The sequence below is a fragment of the Lampris incognitus genome, chromosome 11, assembly GCF_029633865.1.
Source record: "Lampris incognitus isolate fLamInc1 chromosome 11, fLamInc1.hap2, whole genome shotgun sequence".
Lineage (NCBI taxonomy): Eukaryota > Metazoa > Chordata > Actinopteri > Lampriformes > Lampridae > Lampris > Lampris incognitus.
In genome coordinates, this window is record NC_079221.1 from 37056157 (window position 1) to 37071810 (window position 15654).

General features: G+C 45.3%; 1 protein-coding gene across 1 annotated transcript in view; it reads right to left on the reverse strand.

Annotated features, from left to right (window-relative positions):
• The window catches only part of dgkh (diacylglycerol kinase, eta), a 51854-nt gene that overhangs the window by 6959 nt on the left and 29241 nt on the right, over positions 1-15654 (reverse strand). Inside the window, exons 9-27 of the mRNA XM_056288917.1 lie at positions 14947-15109; positions 14691-14799; positions 14232-14453; positions 13114-13205; positions 12533-12632; positions 12111-12414; positions 10293-10424; positions 8653-8787; positions 7938-8055; positions 7547-7657; positions 7091-7187; positions 6825-6932; positions 5068-5181; positions 3516-3650; positions 3083-3243; positions 2802-2907; positions 2591-2683; positions 2133-2252; positions 1729-1834 (exon numbers count right to left, since the gene is read on the reverse strand). Of these exons, the coding sequence (XP_056144892.1) occupies positions 1729-1834; positions 2133-2252; positions 2591-2683; positions 2802-2907; positions 3083-3243; positions 3516-3650; positions 5068-5181; positions 6825-6932; positions 7091-7187; positions 7547-7657; positions 7938-8055; positions 8653-8787; positions 10293-10424; positions 12111-12414; positions 12533-12632; positions 13114-13205; positions 14232-14453; positions 14691-14799; positions 14947-15109 (2526 nt within the window). The remainder of the gene's footprint in view (positions 1-1728; positions 1835-2132; positions 2253-2590; positions 2684-2801; positions 2908-3082; positions 3244-3515; positions 3651-5067; positions 5182-6824; positions 6933-7090; positions 7188-7546; positions 7658-7937; positions 8056-8652; positions 8788-10292; positions 10425-12110; positions 12415-12532; positions 12633-13113; positions 13206-14231; positions 14454-14690; positions 14800-14946; positions 15110-15654) is intronic.

Genomic DNA, 15654 nt, shown 5'->3' on the forward strand with positions numbered 1-15654 from the left:
GGGCTGCAGACTACCACATGCCTCCTCCGATACATGTGGAGTCACCAGCCACTTCTTTACACCTGACAGTGAGGAGTTTCACCAGGGGGACGTAGCACATGGGAGGATCACGCTATTCCCCCCAGTCCCCCCCCCCCAAACAGGCGCCCCGACTGACCAGAGGAGGCGCTAGAGTAGCGACAGGGACACATACCCACATCCGGCTCCCCACCCACAGATGGCGGGTGTCTGTAGGGACGCCCGACCAAACCCAAGGTAACACGGAGATTCGAACCGGCGATAGTTTATAATGCATCTTAATTAGTGTAAATGGCATGTGACATTTTGTTTCTGGGGATGATACTGAAAGAAAATTCTTGAGATGGTCACACGGTGAACATTGTCCCATTGCATTGGAACCAAGTCTATGAAGTGTATGTGTGTGTGTGTGTGTGTGTGTGTGTGTGTGTGTGTGTGTGTGTGTGTGTGTGTGTGTTGAAAAAAGAAAACGAGAGCGAGAGCGGGAAAGGATAAACTATGTTTCTATAATTGTGCATGAGAGTGCATCTTTGTCTTTCTTTTCTTTTTTTTGTACATTTTTCCCTGTTTTACTCCCCAATTGTACTTGGTCAATTAACCCACTCTTCCAAGCCATCCCGGTCACTGCTGCACCCCCTCTGCTGATCCGCCGAGGGCTGCAGACTACCACATGCCTCCTCCTATACATGTGGAGTCACCAGCCACTTCTTTTCACCTGACAGTGAGGCGTTTTGCCAGGGGGACGTAGCACATAGGAGGATCACACTATTACCCCCAGTCCCCCCCCCCCAAACGGGCACCCCGACCGACCAGAGGAGGCGCTAGTGCAGCGACCAGGACATACTATACCCACATCCGGCTTCCCACCTGCAGACACGGCCGATTTGTGTCTGTAGGGACGCCTGACCAAGTCCAAGGTAACACGGGGATTTGAACCAGCAATCCCCATGTTGGTAGGCAACAGAATAGACCACTATATACTTTCTAACCATGTTGTGTGTGTGTGTGTGTGTGTGTGTGTGTGTGTGTGTGTGTGTGTGTGTGTGTGTGTGTGTGTGTGTGTGTGTGTGTGTGTGTGTGTGTGTGTGTGAGGGCTAAAACAAGCTGGCAAAAAGTAATGGTCATTTGCAGATTCCTTCTCACATGCTTGTTGGAGTTATTTTGGGGTTTTTTGTGAACATTGTATTGAATGCTGAAATGGGGTCTTCCCAAATCCAGGCAGCAAACCATTGGGCTGTTTGTCCCACTTGTGAAATGAGATGTGCATGAAACAAGGCCTTATCTATGGATGCTGCTGGTGAATGATAGCAAAATAGTTTGTAACTAAATGCACATTTAAATTTCCAAATTATAATTCCTATTAATTTCTGTTAAAAATACTTTGAGCAAGATTTGTTTTATAATAATAATAATAATAATAATAATAATAATAATCTGCATCATTGTGCAGTAATTCTATATAAACTTACATTGGCACCTAACTAGCTTATCACTTTAAAAGCAACTTGCTAGCTACAATTATCTTTACTCATTTTCCCTGGTGTCCAAATATTTGGCGTAGACAGAGGCGGCTTCATACATTAGTCGGTAATGAAGGACACTCCCTCTTCAGTCAGCAGATTCAGCAAAAGACAGATTTCTTGTCCTATGCAATCTAAATCTTATTACCTAATTAGACTCAATTGAAGAGAATGCCGGCTCAGCCCTTACCTGATTGAGGACTGGTCTTCTTGGTGGCCTTCTCCTTCTTGAACTTGGGCACTATGCGGAACATGCTGCTTCGACTGTTCCTCTTGCCGTACTCCAGAGAGTGGTCCTGGCACATAAGCACAGTCAACCTATAGCCTTTCATTTAGCCACTCAGCTCTCCCGTTACGTGGCGCTCTCTTATGATAGAGGCATGTACATGTAAATGTAGGATAGTGGTCACAAGTTGTGTAGTTAATTTATCAATGTTCATACTGTTGTGTTTTGATGTTAAATATTTTCCAGACAAAAGGTAAACACATCACATATCTGCACCAGGGTGGTATCTTCTCCTCTGTGTGTGGGAGTGTGCATGTGTGCATGTGTGTGCGTGTGTGTGTGTGTGTGTGTGTATTGTGTCCCCTCACCTCCTCATCATTGGGCTGCAGTATATGGTAGAGCCAGGGGATCTCTCCCAGTTTGCCCAGTTCTATCTCCACACTCTGCAGAGCACTGGACAGCTGCTCCTCCTCTGGTGGGTCCAGTTGCTGTAGGAGAAAATCAGAGGTCAATATCAACAGCAATGTCCAGCAGTATTTCATAATCTGTACAGTTGGCGTCCTGCCGTTTTCCGTAAAACCTTTTCTAAGAATTGAAAGATGGCATTTGTGCTTTGTGCAGAAAATATTTCAGAGCATAAGACCAAATCCAAGTATTGTACATGAATGTAGAATTACAATTACATTGTTTCTCAATTCCTGTGAAGTTGACTTTTCTGTGATTGCAATGTTTTTTAAGATTTTGACAATATGGAACATAACATCTGAGAATAAGTCATAAAGATTCATGAGCTGTATCTCAGTCTCCCTGAGCTAGAGTTACTCACCAAGGAGACACGGCCCACAAGGAGAGACTCAGTCTCATTGTGGAGGGCTTTCACAGTACTGGCTACCTCTATAGCTGTGTTCCTGGTCAGATTCTGTGGAGAGGACAATCATTTAGAAATATATATGTACAGACAGCTCTGATAGTCTACATTTTTGGTAAAATCTTTTGTTTAGCCAAGGCTGAAAACCTATGGCATGGCAGTTGCTAACCTCAGGGAACTTGGGGTGTGTCTTGTTGATGGCATGAGATGCGGCATTGACAGCGTGAGCAAGCTCCTGCTCTAGAAGTCCATTGGTCTTTGCTGCCTCACAGATCCTGTAATTTTCAAAGAGTTATGGTCAGAAGGAACAACCCGGTCAGATTCAAAAAATGATCATCTCCCGTATCATTCAATAGCAATGGCAGCTGCAAACCTTCCTTTGCTTTTAGGGGAAAAAAGATAATTGTGAACACACTGAGCAGCATAATCCTACTGGAAGTGTGTATGCACCTTGTGATGAGTTCCTCTGCTGCACGGGCACACATCTGGACCAGGGATGCCTCCTCCTCAGTAGCCAAGTCCATGGATTGCTGCGGATAGAGGTGGGGCCGCAGGGGAGGTTTATCATATTTCAGCTTGTCCTCCCATGACTTCAATGTGTTCTCAAATGCCTGGAAGGGAAGAAAAAGGTGAGAGGAGAAAAGTGAGAGGATAATTATATGACACACTCATGGTAGAAATATCATCTAGCCTGACAAACATCCAATGAGTTCTTCTGCTACCTACCACCCTTTCCTTTTTTCCTCACTTAAAGTACTCTCCTTTCTTATTATTTCTTTCTATCTTATCTTTCATAAACTGTAGCTTTAATCTCCATACTCTGGCATCTGTTACTGTACCTTATTTGTTGACCCTCATGCCCCCCTCTTTCTCTCCAGCTCACCCTGTCTCTGGTGAGCATCTGAGCTCTGTTCTTGTGTTGGATCTTGATGACTCCAGGAGGCTGGATCCAGGCCTCTCCATCCACCTGTATGGGAACCCCTTCATCGCCCAGGATAGTAATCTTCACAGTACGACACTGACGGAGGACAGAGATTTTGATGTCTTGAAAATTGGTAATGGTACTATAACTATGGACAATTGCTCCTTGATAACTAGCACTTTCCATTTTTTAAACTTGCTATTATTCAAAACTTTTATGTAAGGCTTCAGAGAAATTGTTTCAACTGAGCCATTACTTTCAATCATCACGCTGATCCAGTGACCCAATTGGCATAGACATTTTGAAGGGTATAGAACGCCTGATGTTCTAAGTTTTTGCACATGGAACACATTTAACCTGTTTTATAACTAAGTGGGTACTAATGAGAAATAAAGAAAATTGCCAGAAATTTGGTTACTGAGTAATTTTTGACGCTAACTTCAGCTTCAGTGTAAAGCTGGGGAAAGTTAAGTCTTAAAAACTTTAACCGAGAACAGTTTTCCAAAATTAAGCCAACTTTATTGTTCAGTAATAAAAGAAAATGTCCTTTATTCTTATATCCCCTTACATTTACACAACTTAAATCTTTTTGTTCTTGCATTAAAAAAATACTGACTTTAACTTGTTTTCTCTTATACTCCAATCGCAGCAGCAACAACGAACAACTGGTGTAAAGACACAAAATCACTTCACTCCAATTTTGGCATCTTTGCAATAGCTAACTTTTAAGTTTAAGATTGGTTTTAATTTTTAATTGGTGACTTCTACAGCATGGTTCAATCTGTCCCCAAGCTAGCCAAAGCTATCAGGAAGACTTTTGCCCTTATGATCCAGCTTGCAGTTTCAGACTCACTGGTCTGATGCCCTTCTAACTTTTCTAAAGTCTAGATTTAAGACTAAAAGTGTTGTGGCAAAATGGGATGTGGACCAGCTGTTGTGAGTTAGTCTCATTAGCTCTGGACAGATAAACCAGTTCCACACCCCAAACGAACACACAACCAGTAAGAGAGCTGAAGGGACACAGACTCACAGGGCTCTCTCCCCACCAGAGAAATTTAGTCTTTTTAAATGGTTTTAACTCCAGTGGTTTTTCAGTCTTGGATTTAATAAATGTATTGTGCTCTCATCGACCATCTGTGTCAGTGTCTCTGTGTTTTGAACCCCACCTGTGGCACAGGTTTGACACGGGTGTCTGTCCACTAGGGCAACCGAATTCTGATATGACCTGTCCAAGGAGCTTTGGTTTGCAGAATTAGTATTATCTTTCAGAATAACTCTAAAAACCTCTTTTTCATAGACCTGTTTTTATAGAATGTCTCTTAGCCTATTGTTTCCCACTATCATAAATTCTTTAACTTTTTTTGAAAATCAGATTTTCCATCTTTTGCACCATTCCCATGTTTCATTTCAAATGTATTTCCAATAGACTGTTTGCTTTAATTAGATTTTTGTCAGACTTCCTAAACTTTGTGTTTGTTCTCCTTTGAAACTGATGTTAGATTTGGGTTCTTACCTGTGCTATACGATGATGTTGCAGTTTAATTACTCTGGACACAGCCATCTGCATGCTCCCAAACACAGCCACTACCTCCAAGATCTTATCATCAAACGACGGAGCACAGAAGATCTGCAAAAAGAAATGAAAAAAGAAAATTAATAAGAATACTATTAAATGCTCCCATCAGCTGGTCTTCCATATTGCTACAAGTAGAAGGTACGCATTATTAATTTTAGCTTGTACATGTGCGAATTTGATCACTTGTGAATGTCATTGTGGAGGTTAAGACTTTGAACTCTGCAAACCCATATCAACCCATATCTCTGTTTCTCCATCCTCTCTCTTTTCTAAAACTGTGTTTCAGACATTTCACTTTGACAGCTCAGTTTAATTGGAGTGTGAGTGAGAAGTGCAGTGAAAAAAAGAAAAAGAGGCCCCCAGCAGGCCTGGTATTGCTCTCAGCCAGCAAACTGCCCATGATAAGGTCAACGCAATGAGGAGTCAGCAGCTTTTCCCCCGAATCCTACATACATTAAAGACTCAGCACTTTTCACTGGATAGCTAACAGACAACTCAAGAGATATCATAAAACAATGATCAGTTGTGTTGCAATTTGAGGCTTGACCACTTGGTGGCCACCTGGACACATTCAACAATACTGTGTTGAATGAAAGCTTAAGTGGAGTCGCAGCAATGTGTTGATCCTAATCACAAACTACATTGCTCGGTATGATGATATTCTACAAAACTCAAGGTTTTGTCCAAAAAATGTCTCCCTGTCTATTATTCGGTGCACTATTTAGTGTCCTATAGAGACATTCCCTTGATGGGGTTTGGGGATTTGGGAGTAGGGAGTAGGAAATAATTTCAGATGTGGTCAAAGTATTTCAAGTCTCTCTGCATCTTTAAAATGTACAGTGATTTGTTTGGTCAGCTGCAGACCACAGCATGTGCATGTGCATATGTGTGAACTGTCTTAACAACTGACTTAAGTAACCGCTAAACTCTTTTAGCTCTGTCTTAGAGACAGACACTGAGTAAACTTTGATTATGACGTAAATGTCCTGTGTGTGTGTGTGTGTGTGTGTGTGTGTTGGATAAGTTCCACTAAATGTCCTCTCCCTGCTTCCTCTTCTTTGCCAAAACAGTTACATAATACCAAGCACACATACTCTGTGTGTGTGTGCGTGTGTGTGTGTCCAGAGGCGACCTCTGTAGGGGCAAATTGAGGGATGTGTGTGTGTGTGCGTGCGTGCATGTGTGTAAGAAAGAGAGTTAAAGACATAAAGGTAGAGAATGAGAGTGAGAGAGCTGAGCAAGCTGACCCGTCGGAGGCTCTTGTGCTCTAAGTCTTAAACAAACAAGCAGAGATACCCCCCTCCCTTTTTTCCCTCTCTCCCTCCCTCTCTCTCTCCTGGGTCACAGGGGCCATGTTACGCCACAACACCGAGATTCTTCACCTACTGTTAACATGGGGAGGGGGGGGGGGGTTGGCTGGCATCTGGTTGTCACACATGGACTCTTCCCCATGCTGTGAACAGTCAACTTGAGAGAGGAAAAAAAGGGGTGAAGGGCTGACCTGGGAGTCTGGCCAAACTACCACATCATCTGAAGGATCAAAACACCCCTTTTCCCTTTTCAAAAGGTAACAAGGTGTAGTACGCTACCATCATGGACATGTTTGGTAGGATGGAACATTACAGAATGTTCACAGCAAAAGGTGTGGAGCGGACCCGCCCCACCTGCTCCGTCTGGGAGGTGGGTGTACTCACATCGTCTTCCTTGGTGCCGCCCCAGAAGTTGGTCCCGCCAGCATAGCTTGGAATGTTTAACACCGCAATGCCCTGAAGACTGGGCAGGGGAATGTACTGACCGTCACACTGCATGAAACACACACACACACACACACACACACACACACACACACACACACACACACACACACACACACACACACACACACACACAGTTGTACTTTGAGGACATAAAAGCAAAGGGGAGCCATATAAGAAAGTTCCCGTGTCTCTTTCTGTCTCACCTCCAGCTGGACCTTCTGTTCCAGGTTCTTGTATGTTCTCTGCAGCAGCTCCTTGGTTCCCAGCACACCGTACCACATCATGTTCTTGGTCCGGCTCCTGGGAGAGAGACAGCAGCCAATGAGCAGCAGTGAAAAAGAGCTAGACATCAAGACACCGTTTCACGGGATGAACCTGAAATTAGAATAATCAGAGTGACAACAGGAGGGAGGGCTTCCCAAGAGAGGGATGAGTGTGGGTTGTTGGATGTTTGAACAGACACAGATGGACAGAGGGACAGCGGGGTGGATATATTAGACAAAAAGATGGGTGATGACTAGGCAGATGTTGCTTTTATATGCATGCTGTGTGTGTCTTTCTGTCAGTCAGTACATATGTATGTATTGTGTGTCTACAGTACAGAGGGACAGGAGGACAGATGAAAGTGGTGCAGCCAGTAGTGGGGATGTGTATGTGACCTGCATTTCTCTGGGTGCTCCTCTCGCTTGTTGTTAAATTCCAGGGAGATCTTGGCATCTAGGCCGATGCCAAAGTAGTTGTTCATCACACATTTCTCCAAGTAGCCATCCCTAGATGGGGCAACAGACACACCGATACATACACACAGAGTGAGTTGACTTCTGTAGCAGAAAAGAAATGCAGAGACAGACAGACAGACAGATAGATAAAGAGAGAACAAGAGAGAGAAAGAGAGCGAGAGAGAGAGAGAGGGAGAGAACAGAGACGAACAGATGAAGAGGGACAAGAGTAGGAATGTATGGCTGGGAAATAAGATAAACAAATACAAATAGTAAAAGAATAAGACTGTGAAAGACACAACACAAGATGGAGCAACATGGCACTTCTTACAGTGAGTCCAGGTCAGGGTCGATGAAGGGTGTGGCACCGAAGGGGTCGATGTTAGCCAACAGCATCTTGCTGATGATGGAGCTGCCAGCTATAGAGGCAGCAAGACCGGCCCGCAAGCCTGCACACACACACACATACACACACACACACACACACACACACACACACACACACCTGTCACTCATTGCTGAGCTTAACAGGTAATACATCTGTTTGCATGATAGTATGTTGTGTTTGAGCATGCCTTTGTGCAATGTAGTGATAATGTTTACAGGGCAAATGCACATTACCGTTGTAGTTTGTCAAGTAATACAGAATGGGTAAAACTTCAATGCTATGAATTGCAGCTTATGATACATAAAAAGGTTGTCTGACATCGCTTAGCATCTTGGCAGTTCTGGCCACTTTTGTATTGAGGATCGAACCTGCAACCTTTTCATGACTCCATGCACCCCCTCACCTCCATTAATGCACTGTGCATGCTGTGGTGCTCCTAACTTTGCATGTGTGTGCATTTCTGTCTTCATAAGCATTCTGCTATCTTTTTTCTATGTGTGTGCCTGTGCCATATATGCTTGTGTGTCTGAGTGTGGGTTTACATGCACGTGTGTATGTGTGTGTGTGTGTGTGTGTGTGTGTGTGTGTGTGAGAGAGAGAGAGAGCGAGAGAGAGAGAGAGCATGCATGTATGTGCATGAGCACATGCGCATGTGTACCGGGGCAGATGATGCGTGTGTTGAGTACAGGGAGGTTCTCCTTGCTGGTGGTGAAGGGGGTGATGGAGAAGGAGCCGCAGGACTGGGTGCTGCGGCTCACCCTCCTCTCTGTCGGGGAACAGGGACTCTTGGCAGCTGGAGAAACACAGAGAAAGAATGCATCCCATCACTCTACGGTCTGCAAGATAGCACACAGCGGAGAGAGGCAGAGGAGACCGTGGAACTTGGGGGCTGACATGTATCAGAGAAACCCAAGACAGATTTGAGCTACATGTCACGGTCACAAAAGTATACACATATATTAGCCTGTTAAACTTCTGTTTTTGATTTGTATCCAGCTGGATGGGTGTGTCCATTTGTTTTAGCTTGCCCAGACCAGTACCGGAGTGCAAGGAGACAAGTGGGCTGCGTGAAGCAGAGGGATACTGATATGCACCCCTGGCTGGAAAATGTGTGGAGGGAAGGAAGCAGCCCCATGATAAACAGGAAGAGCTTCTTGTCCCAAAGACAATAACGCATCCTATGGCAGACGCACACACACACACATACTCACATGCTCGTGCACACACAAACGCATACAAGCTCACACATGTACAGATAGTCACATGCATGAGCACATGCATATGTTGACACACACATAATGTAATGGTTGTTTACATGATATGCACATTTAGTTATACATGACCATACAGACACAGAGAGACACGCACACACACACGCACACACACACACTAACAAACACATTATAGTGGCTAAGCCATCACGGTTTCCATGGGTAGAGCGCTCTGTTGCCGGAGAGTGCTGTGGAGACTGGAGATACAGTCGAGAGATAGCCAACTTATTCTGGTCCAGGAGGTGAAATATCACACAGAGCAGGGTTTCTCCATGCACTTCTAAGCCTTAATCCTTCAGTTTATTTATGACAGGAAACATGATTTGCGTCAGCAGCAATTTTCCATTAGCTTAGTGCCCGTGTCTGCAATGTAGACAGCACAAGCGCCACTAGGTGGCACTATCTAAAATCTTATTTAATTTCTACAATAGCGTCTCCATCCTTTTTCAGTCATGCGATAGGAATGATTTTCCTTCAGATTTACGACTATTATGCTTCTGCCGCCACTACAAACAAACAAACAAACTGGTTTTACATCCTGAAGTATCATGAGGCATATTTAATGCAAGTTGACAAGAGAGGATCACATACCAGTGTGAGATAACAACTGGACACTTGTTTCATTGACTTAAACTTGCTTTTATCCATCTGCTTACAAGAGAGAGGAAAAGTAGGCCAATAAGATAATAGATTAGCTAGTTGTACATTTTGTAAAAGGAGGCATCAAGCATGAATAAAAACCAGTAATCTCTTTGGTCCAGTATGACGGTCACTAGGAATTGTGCCAGTTGGCAATGACAAAGCTTTGTAAATCAAACAGGCGAGACAGGTGAGAGGTTTGGAATGGGTCTTGAGAACTTGTGGAAATGACTCGGAGCCAAGGTGGTGAAAGGTTTCAAAGAGGCCCATGTTAAACAAGTGAAGGATTTGGATTGCAACAAGGCCGGACAGGTGAGGAATTGGCCATGGGAGCGGGGCAGACAGGTCATTGATCTGCAGGGTGGCGGCAGAGATGTATTCTACTCACAGGGCAGAGCCTCCAGTTCCTTGGTGTCCTCGTCCTTCTCACTGTCTCGGTTCTCCTCCTCACTGTCCTTCCTGAACGCCAGGGGAGACGGCAGCTCTGTGTCCTCTGTGTGGGCATTCTGTTCATCCACCACTGGATAGAGGGTCGACGGATGGGTTCAAGAAAGAGGTAATGTGGACAGACGGAGAGGGTAGGGGAGGACAAATGAAAGAGAGATGTTGTGAAATACAGACTTCACATGCCTCAAATTCTGTTTTGTGCTCCTCATGTTACATGCTTCATTTCTGTGCAACACATGAGGTGTATCATGGCAGATGGTCGCACATAAATAAGCAACACTGGTATCAGCATAAATGAAAGCATGTATAATTGCTTTTTTTTTGGCAAATAGGTTAAATAAATGTAGGCAACAAAGTTCCTAATATGTTGACCACAAATAAACCATACTAGCTTGCTTGCTGAAATGAAATAACAGCATGAACTTGAGTCGTTTAAAGTCTAAATTAAGCCTAGGTGACTGCAAAGTTTAACTCCACAGTTGCATTGCATTGCATTTCCTTTGCGCCGTGGTAGCAGAGGATTTTTCTCCCAATGTTTTTCATTAACGTGAGTTGCATTGCATTTTAAATGTATAACGCGTGTTTTATGAAAAAAGTCGATTGTTTTTAGAGATGGACTGATCCACTTTTTTTTCCAGTTCTGATCCGATTCCAGTACCTGAATTTGGATGTCTGCCGGTACCAGAGCTCTTTTTTCTTGAATATTATTATCATTACTATTATTATTATCATTATTATTGGTGTTGCTGGTATTATGTGTAAGGTTACATGAGGCTGTAGTAAATCACACAGAATTTCCTATTAAATGAGCAAAAAAAATATTAAAAAATGCATTAAATTAAAATTTATTCCAAAGCAATTTATTTGAACTGTAGTTTAAGGGGGCGTCACACCCAAACAGGGGTAGGACTGCAAATTGCTACGGCAACTCCTGTAATGTGTTAAGTGATTTAGAGTCAAACTGTACTTTATTTCTTCTCCAAATTATCAAAAATAATTCAACTTTTTTTTTACAAAAGGACCAATCCTGTAGTCATTTCCCATTAAAATGCCGTTAAAATTATTTATAAGACTGAAACAACACTGACTAAGTGGTGACCTGTTGCTCCTGACTGACCGGGTGTTAAGGTGTCTGTCTGGCCTGGCAGCACTGACCCTGTTCCCTGAAACCTCTACCCATGTGTCCTGTTTGCTGCTTGATTTTTTTTTTTAATTCTCCTAGCATCGATTAAATCAAATTGTGACAATAGCCTGAATAAAGTGATGGAAGATTGTAAATGTGGATCCTGTCACTTGTCTTCCTGGCTCTCTGTGACAGGCAAGTCCGCTGCCGCCTCCTCCCCGTCACTCTGCACCTCCTGCCCGGGCTTGGCTGCAGCAGTTGCCGGGGAGGTCATGCGTGCAGCAGTGCCACTAACTCCACTCACATTGGGTCCCTCTGATACAATTAATGATGTCATGCTTAAAATTGCATTGTTAATATTTATAAGTCATAAAAACATCAGACTATGGAATCTGGATCGGTCATGGATCAGTAACATCAGTCCGATATCCAATGAATGAATTATGTCACTATCAGCACCCAATACCGATATTGGATCGGATTGGTCCCAACTCTAATTGTGTGTGTGTGTGTGTGTGTGTGTGTGTGTGTGTGTGTGTGTGTGTGTGTGTGTGTGTTCCTCTCTTGCTGTTAGTTATGTCTACAGTATGATGTCTATCCCAACATCTGGTCTTCAGCTTAGTCGGTGAAATGTACCTCTCTCAGCCTGTTCGATGATCTGCCGTACAGCTTTCTTCAGACTGTTGGCTCTGAGCATTAGCTGCTCCCTGCCTTTAAAGAGGCGGTGTGGCGAGCCCCCTCCACCTTTCTCCGTCTCCTCCTCCTCCAGTTTCTCCTTCAGCTCCGTCAGGCTCTCCTCGCTCGCCTCTTCCTCCTCCTCCTCTTCCTCCTGTTCCTCCTCAACAATGGGGGGAGTGGAGTGGGGGAGGGGAGGCAGGGCTTGGCACTCCATATTGAGGGTCTGGAGGAGTGAGTCCAGCTTCTCATTCAGGACGGCACACTGGGGGGTGAGAGAGGAGGCGAGAGAGGAGGCGAGAGAGGAGGCGAGAGAGTCGCGGTTGGGTCGAGCTTGCAGAGAGGTTTAAAGAGTGTCGTGTATTTGGACTTGGGAGGCTTACCTTGAGAGACATGGTGTCACATTCCTCCATGTTTTCTGTGCTTTTCTCATAGGTTTTCCCCACTTTGGCAACAAAGTCCTTCACCGTCTCACACAGGATCCTGAGAAGATAAACAGAACGGCAGGAGAAAAACATGGATGTGTATCAGAAAAGCTAAGATGGTTGTTTAACTCCTTGTGAGCTGGAGCGCAGCCCAAGATGCTCAGACAGAGCCCCGCTGTCCACGCCACAGTCTGGGCAGAGGACCAAAGGGTATGAGATCCTGCACACCACGCTCAAGCAGCTTACCCCTAAGCCTCTTAGGCGCAGTGTCATGTTTAAAGTCCACTCTCAAAGCAAATCTTAACAGACAAGCTTTTTTACGATTTGCAGATTTCATAGATGTAGTCCACTTTATTTCCGTTTTGGACTACGTCCGATTTCGTGATGTTTACATAGCAGTGCTTCGGCTTCCAAAGAATTTGTAGGATGGTTTTGAAAAACGCTGCAGAAATGCATTTCATCGGCTCCGCTTTTCAGCAGTCGATTAATGTAGTTGGTCCAGGTGTGTGGACTAATCCAGTACAAGTGAAATGACTTACTTGGCAGAGGAGATGACCACGGAGTGCTGGTCGGAGTTGAGGATCTTTGTGAGGTGGGTGGCTACTTTGTGTTCATACGCTGATATGTGGAACTACAGGAAAAAAAGTGAGCCAGTGTCAGGACAGGTGGAGCTCGATGTGTATCAGCGCTAAACAAAAGAAGATGAACAGTCGCGTACTAAAGTTTGCTCCATGTAACCCTGTATGAGGCCTCGTCACGTTGTCTCTTTCACTGCCCGGTGAGGACCACCAGTGGGTTTAAAAAATACTAGAACATTCATTCATTATCCAAACCGCTTATCCTTGCTCAGGGTCGTGGGATGCTGGAGCCTATCCCAGCAGTCATTGGGCGGCAGGTGGGGAGACACCCTGCCAGGCCCGCCCACACACACACACACACACACACACACACACACACACACACACACACACACAGTACGGCCGATTCACCTGACCTACGTGTCTTTGCACTGTGGGAGGAAACCGGAGCACCCGGAGGAAACCCACGCAGACACGGGGAGAACATGCAAACTCCACACAGAGGACAACCTGCGACGACCCCCAAGGTTGGACTACCCCGGGGCTCGAACCCAGGACTTTCTTGCTGTGAGGCAACTGTGCTATCCACTGCGCCACCGTGCCGCCAAATTATTTCATTATAATCCAGCAATTCAGCCAGTTCTCTTTCAAAGAGGAGCAGGGACAAAGGGTTCAGCTCGTGTCATCACTGATGCTCTGATACCAGTTTTTATCCAGCGACAGCTGCAAAGAGTCTTTCAACAGTATGGCTGCTGATAGGGAAAGGGCTGAATGGGTAGGTGTCTGGGTTGAGAATGATGGCTGAAGTTGAGGTGAATTCTCTTCCTCCTGCTCCTCACATCTTTTTTTGACTTTTTTTTGGGGGGGGGTTGTCTTTTTTTTTTAAAGTACCAGAACAATGAATTCCATTTCACCCTCCACCATGGAGAATAAGCAGTTTTTTGTTATGTCCAGAGAGCACATGTCTGTTCCTGCCCGTGTCTGCCTGTTCAAATGTCAGTATGGGTCTGGCTGTGTCTACTGAAGTGTGTGGCCTATCTGTTTGTGTCTGCTTGCCTTGACCACATGGCTGTGTATACCTGGCAGTCGTCGGCTCCCTCAGGCGTGGTGGGACAGCTGTGTTTGGATGGGATCTTGATCTCATAGGTCATGATGCTCCAGCGATCCAGCATCTTAGTGCTAGCTCGCTCTAGCTTCTCCAGGATCTGGGGAAGCTGGGTGTCGTCGTCACACGACGGTCCCCAGCCCAGCACCCGTGCCAGGTCATTACCTGTGCCCAAGGGCAGCACACCCAGCTGGCACTGAAACACATAGAGGGATGCAGGCATGAGGGAAACGATGCCTGCTGCATTCTGAATGAGGGGTGTGTCTGTGTGTGCATGAGTGTGAGTGCGTGTGTGTGTGCGTGCGCGTTTGCAAGTGTTGGCGGATTGGTGTGCAAGCTTGCCAGGGGCAAGGACAAAGCACCCAGCTGGCACAAAGAAATGCCATTCCACATAAATGACCGCCTTCTGATGTTGTGTTTGTGTGTCTGTTACCTGTTTGTGAAGGTTGAGCTTATCTATCTCTGAAAGGACCCAGCCGACGCTTCCGTCCCCTCCGCACACCAGGATCCGGAAGTTGTCGAATTTCTGAAACAGCCGCAGACTGACAAAGATGCACAGCCATGCCTCGGGTCAGATTACAGGATCAGAACACGGTTCTGTGTATCTTGTCTATGAGTCTAGAAGCACATTTGGTCGGATTCATCCACACGTTTATCAGAAATGGCCAACATGTGCATGAGTTCCTCACCCTAGGTGGGGGCCGCCGTTAACCAGGTCAAAGACTTGGGCTGGATTGAGCAGCTGCTTGAACCGTCGAAGGAATTTCACTCCCTGGTTGTCTCCGCTCTTTGAGTTGACGAAGACCAGCAAAGGACTGGCACACGATGGGGGACAGGTGGCCTTCCAGAAGCCTGAGAAGAAAACCCAACATGCAGACGAGCGGCTTCATTAGGAAGCATGTACCATTGGTTCTGTATGTAGCAGCCACCAGGCACATCGGAGACTATTAAACCATTAAACTGGACTCCTTTATGAAAGCATCAAAGTGTTCGTGTGTGTGTGGCACATGTCAAAAACGTGTTTTGTTCGGTAGTGGTGCTTGAGTGCACACCCATAAACACATGCATACAGTACATTACTCTGTCACCTGGCCTAATGCGGTGGCGGGGTACGGGTACTTACAGCTTTCATCACATCGTAGATTTATGGACTACAGCGTTGACAGCTTTGTATATGTTAGGGCTTCCTGTGTGTGTGTGTGTGTGTGTGTGTGTGTGTGTGTGTGTGTGTGTGTGTGTGTGTGTGTGTACACAGGGGGAGGATGGCGACAGTTCCCAGTGTTTCTGTCTTCCTTTGCCTTTCTTTCCACCTGGGGTCCCCTTGTTTTCTTCATCTCTCTCTCTCTCTCTTAATCTCTCTCACATTCACTCTCTCTCTCTCTCTCGCTCCTTCTCCT